This window comes from Musa acuminata, chromosome BXJ2-3, assembly GCF_036884655.1.
Source record: "Musa acuminata AAA Group cultivar baxijiao chromosome BXJ2-3, Cavendish_Baxijiao_AAA, whole genome shotgun sequence".
Classification (NCBI taxonomy): domain Eukaryota; kingdom Viridiplantae; phylum Streptophyta; class Magnoliopsida; order Zingiberales; family Musaceae; genus Musa; species Musa acuminata.
This window is the reverse complement of record NC_088340.1, coordinates 43,986,501-43,995,611: the sequence shown is the minus strand read 5'-3', so window position 1 is coordinate 43,995,611 and position 9,111 is coordinate 43,986,501. Positions and strand designations below refer to the sequence as shown.

General features: G+C 43.0%; 2 protein-coding genes across 2 annotated transcripts; both read left to right on the top strand.

Moving 5' to 3' along the window:
* The first annotated feature begins 336 nt into the window (after positions 1-336).
* LOC135586990 (cytochrome P450 CYP72A616-like) lies at positions 337-2,749 on the top strand. The gene is made up of 5 exons (XM_065101556.1): positions 337-672; positions 759-979; positions 1,094-1,338; positions 1,608-1,992; positions 2,157-2,749. Exons 1-5 carry the CDS (start codon positions 381-383, stop codon positions 2,580-2,582), a joined length of 1,569 nt encoding a protein of 522 aa, XP_064957628.1. The 5' UTR covers positions 337-380; the 3' UTR covers positions 2,583-2,749.
* Positions 2,750-5,444: 2,695 nt separating this feature from the next.
* LOC103979748 (cytochrome P450 CYP72A616) lies at positions 5,445-7,972 on the top strand. The gene is made up of 5 exons (XM_009395937.3): positions 5,445-5,838; positions 5,925-6,145; positions 6,260-6,504; positions 6,774-7,158; positions 7,323-7,972. Exons 1-5 carry the CDS (start codon positions 5,547-5,549, stop codon positions 7,761-7,763), a joined length of 1,584 nt encoding a protein of 527 aa, XP_009394212.2. The 5' UTR covers positions 5,445-5,546; the 3' UTR covers positions 7,764-7,972.
* The last annotated feature ends 1,139 nt before the right edge of the window (positions 7,973-9,111 follow it).

The window sequence follows — 9,111 nt, the reverse complement described above, 5'->3', positions numbered from 1 at the left end:
ATGCTCAAGTTAGTAATATGAGATACTCAAATGTGAGCTTGAGTAGTTCGAGAAAGAAGAGAGTCCTTACTCTTTTTACGATATATTTTTATACTTTAAAATTTATAATTATCATTTTTATTATAATCAATTTTTATATAATAAATAAAAATAAAGTTTTTATTTTTTTACTTTAAATTTTTATATATAAATGGAAGATAACTTGAATAGCAAGTAACAACTATGTCTTGGTATATTTTCTACCACACAAAAGCCCGTCGTCGATGGCCACGAAGCTCTCGTACGTAATCGCTGAAGTCATCTGTCCCGAACTCTCCACACTTTTTGTTGCCATAAACACCTGTTTGTTAGAGGCTCCACCCATACGATCGTCCGTGGCCATGGCCGAGTTGCTGGTTGCGGACGTGCTGTGGAGCTTGGGATGGGGCGTGGCCGGGCTGCTGTTTCTGGCGTGGGCCTTGCGGGTGCTCAACCGCGCGTGGTGGAGGCCGAGGTGGCTGGAGCGCGCCCTCCGGGCGCAGGGGCTCAACGGCACCGCATACCGCTTCCCCTACGGCGACCTCAAGGAGAACGCGCGGTTCAGCAAGGAGGCCCGCGCCAAGCCCATGCCCCTCGCCCACAACATCATCCCTCGCCTTCTCCCTTTTTTAAATCGCGCCATGGACGAGTACGGTAAGGGCTTCCTCCTCCTCTGTTGTCGTCATCGCCTGGGCACGAGCTCCAATTGTTAGAGCTCGATCTTGTTCTTGTGCATGCAGGCAAGATATCATTCACATGGTTTGGGCCGGTGCCGCAAGTGACCATCACGGATCCGGAGCTGGTGAGGGAGGTTCTATCCAATAAGTTCGGCCACTTCGGGAAGCCGAAGCAGCACCCCCTCGGCCGATTCTTCGCCAGAGGCCTCGCTGTGTACGAAGGCGAAAAGTGGGTCAAACATAGGAGGATTCTGAATCCTGCTTTCCATGCGGAGAAGCTAAAGGTGATTGATTCACTGTTCTGCGCAACACCCAAACGGAACATCTTGGAAGTGCATCCATCCGTCCTGTTTCCAGTTTGATTCATACCAAAATGTTTATCCTCATCAATTTTGCAGCGAATGTTGCCGGCATTCTCTGCTTGCTGTAGTGATCTGATGGATAGATGGGAGAATATGGCGGGCTCTGAGGCATGTTATGAGTTAGATGTTTGGCCTGAGCTCCAAAGCTTCACTGGAGATGTCATTTCACGAACTGCGTTCGGTAGCAGCTACGAAGAAGGAAGGCCAATTTTCCAACTTCAAGCTGAGCAGGCTGAGCTCATTATTCAGGTTGTCCAAAATCTTTATGTCCCAGGGTACAGGTGAGTCCTTCTCCTACTCAATTCCATGTCGTTGAACGAAGCTTTAAAGGAAGAAACATCAGAATTTAGTTGTGTTGAAAGGATCATTGATTTGATGATCCGAGACAGTAGGTGGTCCATTGATGCCTTACTTGCACAATTCAAAGCTTCATCTCAAAGACTTCGAAGCTGCTACACATTTCTAATCACAATATTGTATTGAGCTCATCAATTATGCGAGTTTTCGAATGATTCGTAGGATACGGCTACTAATAATTGCTGTCAAACAGGTTTCTTCCCACCCCAAAGAACAAGAGAATAAAAGCAATTGATAGAGAGATCCGATCGATTCTGAGAGGCATAATAAAGAAGAGAGAACAGGATATAAAGACTGGAAAGGCAAGCAACGATGACCTGTTGGGGCTGTTGATGGAGTCCAACATGAAGCACTTACAAGAAGATGGGAACAAGAATGCCGGGATGACAACCGAAGATGTGATTGAAGAATGCAAGCTCTTCTACTTTGCAGGGCAGGAGACAACATCTGTGTTGCTGACATGGACAATGATCTGCTTGAGCATGCATCCTACCTGGCAGATCCGCGCTAGAGAAGAAGTTCTTCGAGTCTTTGGCGATGACAAACCCGATTTTGATGGCTTGAGCCACTTAAAGATCGTTGAGTATCATCTTCCTACTTTGTTCTTCTGCTTAGCTGAACTAAACACACTCTGATTGCTAGTTGTTTCGACCCTATTCATCAGCATGCTGTTCTTGTACTTTCTTGGACTGAAAGATGAGCAAGATTTCACGAATTGATGGACTGAAATTTGTGTGGGCAGGTGACCATGATTCTGTATGAGGTGCTCAGGCTATACCCTCCAGCAATTCTCCTCCAGAGGCAGACATACAAGACGATGAAACTTGGGGATGTGGTTTACCCACCAGGAGTTCTCCTCCTGCTGCATGTAATCTTCGTCCACCATGATCCAAACCTGTGGGGCAAAGATGCCAGTGAGTTCAATCCAGAGAGGTTCGCCGAAGGGGTCTCAAAGGCGTCGAAGGAACAGGTTGCGTTCTTCCCGTTTGGCGGAGGCCCACGAATTTGCATCGGCCAGAACTTTGCGTTGCTGGAAGCAAAGATGGGACTGAGCATGATTCTTCAGCATTTCTCCTTTGATCTCTCGCCGTCGTATGCTCACGCTCCCCACACTGTTTTGACTCTTCATCCCCAGCACGGTGCTCAAATAAGGTTTCGAAAACTCTAAAGTACTTGTACTTAAGAAATCGCAGGCACAATACGTGAAGTTGAACCCCATTGTTGCAACAGGGATCAAACACAAGTTTACTGTGAGCATGCATTCCTTAACATTCTCATATTGAACATTTCCATTTCCCCAGGATATATAGAATTCAGAAGCACTTGATTTCTTGAGCTCTTCTAAGCTTAACCAAATATTGTCGATCAATTATTATCTACCACATGATCTTTGTGTGATGTTAAAGCTGGCATAAGGGAGGCAAGACCTGCCCCGTGGTATGCTCGTGTGGACATATGTCTATAGTAGACAGTTGTGGATTGTCTCCTTCCTTGTCGTCTATATGGACGAAAAAACAATGGTAGTATGTTAGTGGCTATTGAGGGCGGTTTCCTCATAAAATATTTCACCGCTCTACTATTCTTTACGATCAAGAAAAAATCTCACTTTTAGCATAGTTACTCAGGGAGAATCACTTTTATCACTCGTGACCATACTTATCTATCTTTAGTTATTAATTTAGATAATATATGGACTCGATTGAGATAACTCTTCCGACCTCGATCTTTGTACATGTGACATCTTGGGTGCTAGGTTTTTTTTTTTCTAAGACACCTCGAGCACACTTCGAACATTCTTGCACACATGGGTCAGAACCGTGTTGGGATTACTATGACACCAACGACATCTTCCCATAACAGTTTTGACGTTTAAAGGAGGGCTCGATGTCGTATGAATGCTCGCTCGTCAATCCTCTCAATAAACACTTGTGCGAAGAGGCTTTGCCATCGACCCTTAGTACCTAAGCCACCTACTTAGCCCTGTTGAGTTGTTCTTAAATCTTACTCAGTAAAAACAAACATTAACAAGCATGATACATATACTCACTCTACTTTTTCCTCAATTGGCCTAACAGGCAATGCCACCAGCTCAATCATAGTCCCTAGCTCCACTGCCACTAGCACCTTGTCAAGATTCCCTAACTCGACATAGTGCCAACATCCCATAAATGCATGAGGCCTGTTAAATCATCAGTTGAGGGGGCACTTCGATCTCTGTCGATGAAATTCAATGGATCACACCACTCTCAATCTGCCTTGCTTGAATCCGAGGCCAACTCAATGGACTTGATGGATAACCCCTACTGATCCAACTATGGTAGATGGACCGACGTTTGGAGGAGATGCAATGAGAGCTCCAACAAACAAAATGAGAAGCATTGGTTGACTCCACCTAAGGTCGATTCTTGTTCACTCAAAAAATCTAAGAGAAATTGATTTCAGGGAGCTTACATCTCCTATCCTTGGAGACGTTCGATGGTAATGTTAATTTGATATAGCACATTATGGCTTTCTATGGTCAGATTTTCCTATATGACATCTTGAATACCTTAATTACTACACCTTCCTAACCACATTAAGAGACCTAACACGAGAATGATATGCTCGCATGAAGCTGTTTTCTATTTGTTCTTTCGCCCAACTAGCGATGGACCGGGCATTGGATGACTTGAGGATGGGCTCGTCTCTTTTGGAACCGAAGCCAAGAAGAAGGCTCCCAAGGTTAGAGCTCGAATGATGCTTTGAGCCCCATCAAACCAACTAAAAGAGGTTTATAAATGCCTAATGACCCCTCTCCTCCTAGGATTCATATAAATGTCCCTTCAAGATCACATGGAAGGGACACAACTCTGCTGTTGAGATGCCGAAACCAAAAAAAATTAGTCTTATCCACTATTAAGATGTAGAAGAATATGGGGTTATCCCCCATCGCTAAGGTGCTAACTAAGAAGGATATGGTGGAATCTCTCTCTCTCCTCCACATTGAAATGTTAATCGAGGAGTCTCCCTTGAGATGCCCGCCTCTCTCTCTCTCTCCCCCTCTTTTCCCATATTTATTTATTAAAATGCTAGTCGAGAAGGATATGAAAAGATACTCCTTGCGTCATACGTGGAATTTAGCCCACGACTACATGGCCTCAATCAATGCAATGCGGACTTCACTCCCCTAAGAAGTCACCTTCCGCGACCAAGATAAAGCACATTCTCGGGATTATTTAAACAAGGCATGTGAGTCGACCAAACCCGAACCGTATTAGAACTCTGCTATAGCTGACAAACGAGCTAGGAAGACGTTTAAGGCGTGAGTCAAGCAAACCCGACCCGCATAAGAAGAAATCTACTATGGCGAAAAAATGGGTTATGAAGGCAGCCAAGGCATGTTAGTCGGGCAAACACAACTCACAATAGTAGAAATTCGCTATGGTAGAAAAACTGATCAAGAAGGTGCCCAAGGCACATGAGTCGAGCAAACCTAACTCGTGTAAAGAGAAATCTTCTATGGCGGAAAAATGGGCTATGAAAGCACCCAAGGCAAATGAGTTAGGCATTCCCGACACGCATAAGAAGAAATTCACTACAACAAAAAGAGGGGTCAGGAAGGCACCCAAGGTACATGAGTCAGACACACTTAACCTACATAAGAAGAAATCTACCACAGCGAAAAATCAAACTAAGAAAAGTACCCGAAATGCATGAGGTATGAAAACTCGATCCACGACCGATAAAATCTGCTATAGAGATACGAGACGAAGAATGCTCAAAGCACGTAAAGACAAAAAAGACATGCTCCAAACCCTAGAAACCTCAAAGTATACCTTTGCGGAGAGCCAAAAAATAGGGAATATAAAATTTATGATTATCATTTTTATCATAATAAATTTTTTATTAAAATGAATGAAAATAAAGTTTTTGTTTTTTTACTTTAATTTTTTATTTATAAATGGATGATAACTTGAAGAACACGTAACCGTGTCAATTATTGGTAAATTTTCTACCATACAAAAGCCTGCCGTCGATGACCGCCAAGCTCTCGTACGTAATCACTGAAGTCATCTGTCCCGAACTCTCCATCCTTTTTGTTGCCAGAAAGTCCTGTTTGCTAGAGGCTCCACCCATACGATCGTCCGTGGCCATGGCCGAGTTCCTGGCGGCGGACGTGCTGTGGAGCTTGGGAAGGGGCGTGGCCGGGCTGCTGTTTCTGGCGTGGGCCTTGCGGGTGCTCAACTGGGCGTGGTGGAGGCCGAGGCGGCTGGAGCGCGCGCTCCGGGCGCAGGGGCTCAACGGCAGCCCATACCGCTTCCCCTACGGCGACGTCAAGGAGATCTTGCGGTTGAGAAAGGAGGCCCGCGCCAAGCCCATGCCCCTCGTCCACAACATCATCCCTCGCCTTCTCCCTTTTTTTCATCGCGCCATGGACAAGTACGGTAAGCGCTTCCTCCTCCTCTGTTGTCGCCATCGCCTGGGCGCGAGCTCCAATTGTTAGAACTCGATCTTGTTCTTGTGCATGCAGGTAAGATATCATTCACATGGTTCGGGCCTGTGCCGCAAGTGACCATCACGGATCCGGAGCTGGTGAGGGAGGTTCTATCCAATAAGTTCGGAATCTTTGGGAAGCCGACCCAGAACCCCCTCAGCCGGTTCTTCTCTAAAGGGCTCTTTGTGTACGAAGGCGAAAAGTGGGTCAAACATAGGAGGATTATGAATCCTGCTTTCCATGCGGAGAAGCTAAAGGTGATTGATTCACTGTTCTGCGCAACACCCAAACGGAACGTCTTGGAAGTGCATCCATCCGTCCTGTTTCCAGTTTGATTCATACCAAAATGTTTATCCTCATCAATTTTGCAGCGAATGTTGCCGGCATTCTCTGCTTGCTGTAGTGATCTGATGAATAGATGGGAGAAAATGGCGGGCTCTGAGGCATGTTATGAGTTAGATGTTTGGCCTGAGCTCCAAAGCTTCAGTGGAGATGTCATTTCACGAACTGCTTTCGGTAGTAGCTACGAAGAAGGAAGGCAAATTTTCCAACTTCAATCTGAGCAGGCTGAGCTCGTTATTCAGGTTGTCCAAAATCTTTATGTCCCAGGGTACAGGTGAGTCCTTCTCCTACTCAATTCCATGTTGTTGAACGAAGCTTTAAAGGAAGAAACATCAGAATTTAGTTATGTTGAAAGGATCATTGATTTGATGATCCGAGATCGTAGGTGGTCCATCGATGCCTTGCTTGCACATTTCAAAGCTTCATCTCAAAGACTTCGAAGCTGCTACACATTTCTAATCACAGTATTGTATTGAGCTCATAAATTATGCGAGTTTTCGAATGATTCGTAGGATACGGCTACTAATAATTGCTGTCAAACAGGTTTCTTCCCACCCCAAAGAACAAGAGAATAAAAGCAATTGATAGAGAGATCCGATCGATTCTGAGACGCATAATAAAGAAGAGAGAACAGGATATAAAGACTGGAAAGGCAAGCACCGGTGACCTGTTGGGCCTGTTGATGGAGTCCAACATGAAGCACTTGCAAGAAGATGGGAACAAGAATGCCGGGATGACAACCGAAGATGTGATTGAAGAATGCAAGCTCTTCTACTTTGCAGGGCAGGAGACAACATCTGCGTTGCTGACATGGACAATGATCTGCTTGAGCATGCATCCTACTTGGCAGGTCCGCGCTAGAGAAGAAGTTCTTCGAGTCTTTGGCGAAAACAAACCCGATTTTGATGGCCTGAGCCACTTAAAGATCGTTGAGTATCATCTTCCTGCTTTGTTCTTCTGCTTAGCTGAACTAAACAGTCTCTGATTGCTAGTTGTTTCGACCCTATTCATCAGCATGCTGTTCTTGTTCTTTCTTGGACTGAAAGATGAGGAAGATTTCACCAATTGATGGACTGAAATTTGTGTGGGCAGGTGACCATGATTCTGTATGAGGTGCTCAGGCTATACCCTCCATTTATTCTCATCCGGAGGCAGACATACAAGACGATGAAAATTGGAGATGTGGTTTACCCGCCAGGAGTTCTCCTCCTGCTGCATGCAATCTTCGTCCACCATGATCCAAACCTGTGGGGCAAAGATGCCAGTGAGTTCAATCCAGAGAGGTTCGGCGAAGGGGTCTCAAAGGCGTCGAAGGAACAGGTTGCGTTCTTCCCGTTCGGCGGAGGCCCTCGAATTTGCATCGGCCAGAACTTTTCGTTGCTGGAAGCAAAGATGGGACTGAGCATGATTCTTCAGCATTTCTACTTTGATCTCTCGCCGTCGTATGCACACGCTCCACGCACTATTTTCACTCTTTATCCCCAGCGTGGTGCTCAAATAAGGTTGCGAAAACTCTCAAGTACTACTACTTAGGAAATCACAGGCAAAATATGTATGGTGAAGTTGAATCCTGCTTCAGGACTATATATAAAGTCCTGAAGACTATATGTATATGCAAAATATGTAATAGTCTACAGGACTATACATATAGTCCTGTACACTATATGAATATGCAAAAGCTTAGAGCACACTGTTTGATAACTAGATTGTGAGTATGTAAGTTTTAATAACTGTTTCATTTATTTCTTTGTTATTAATTGATGCTCTTATATTTGATAACTAGATTATGAGTAACTCACGATTAATCAAGAAGATATCATTGGAATGAAAGGACAAGATAGTAGCTTTCGTAATGTTCGGGAGAAGACTCCGGATGATAGAGGGGCATCCAGATACAAGAAGATTAAAGAGATATATTAATGAATAAGCCCGGATGATAGAGGGGCATCCAGATACAAGAAGATTAAAGAGATATATTAATGAATAAGCTAACTGAAGGGACCATCTTGATAATTAAAATAGTTATTGGTACGAGGAGGACAGAAGGAGTGAAGGGACAATCTTGACAATTAAAATAGTTATTGGTAGGCGGACAGAAGAAGACGATCGTTGATCCGGATCGCACTAATCTCTACTCCCAAGTGATAATTAATCTCAGGGAATACTAATATGAGATTATTTTTTAGCCCAAATAGTGTTACCACCGCTAATAGTTCTTTCAAGTTCAGTATAGGCTCAAAACAACTGATAGACCAACTCACTATAACCTACACTTAGCTCAATTACAACTCAATTGCATCCTTAGTTGACGTGTCTTATGGGAACAATTTTTTGATTTATTAATAAAATAAATTTATGAATCAAGAATATCATCAAAAATAGAAGTTTTGGATCAAGAATATCATCAAAAGAGGAAGATTACTTTTTGAATCGAGTCAAAATTATTACCTAAAAAAGAGAAATATGATATACTTAATTTGATATGATTATATATATATTTTTTTTTATTCTTATGCTAGAGCTTATAAAACAAAAATTAGAACATTATAATGAAAAATATCAAAAATGGATCAATAAATTGATTTGTATTCTCACATCGTATACAAGTGATGCTAGGCCACAGTTGTTTTATAATTGGAACGATTTCATCGTCTATATGCAAAACATGCAGAGTTGTGAGACCTTCATCTTGGAAGTACTCTTCTTTTAAGTCAGTGTGGATCGATAAATTTATTAATAAATTTATCGATTTATTAATAAAATAAATTTAATTAGTTTATAAATACTTTAGATAGGTAAAAGTTGTCAACGAGGAAAAAAAAAAGTAAATGTAGAAAAAAAAAGGAAAGAAATCAAATTCGTTTATTGAAGATTCATCTTT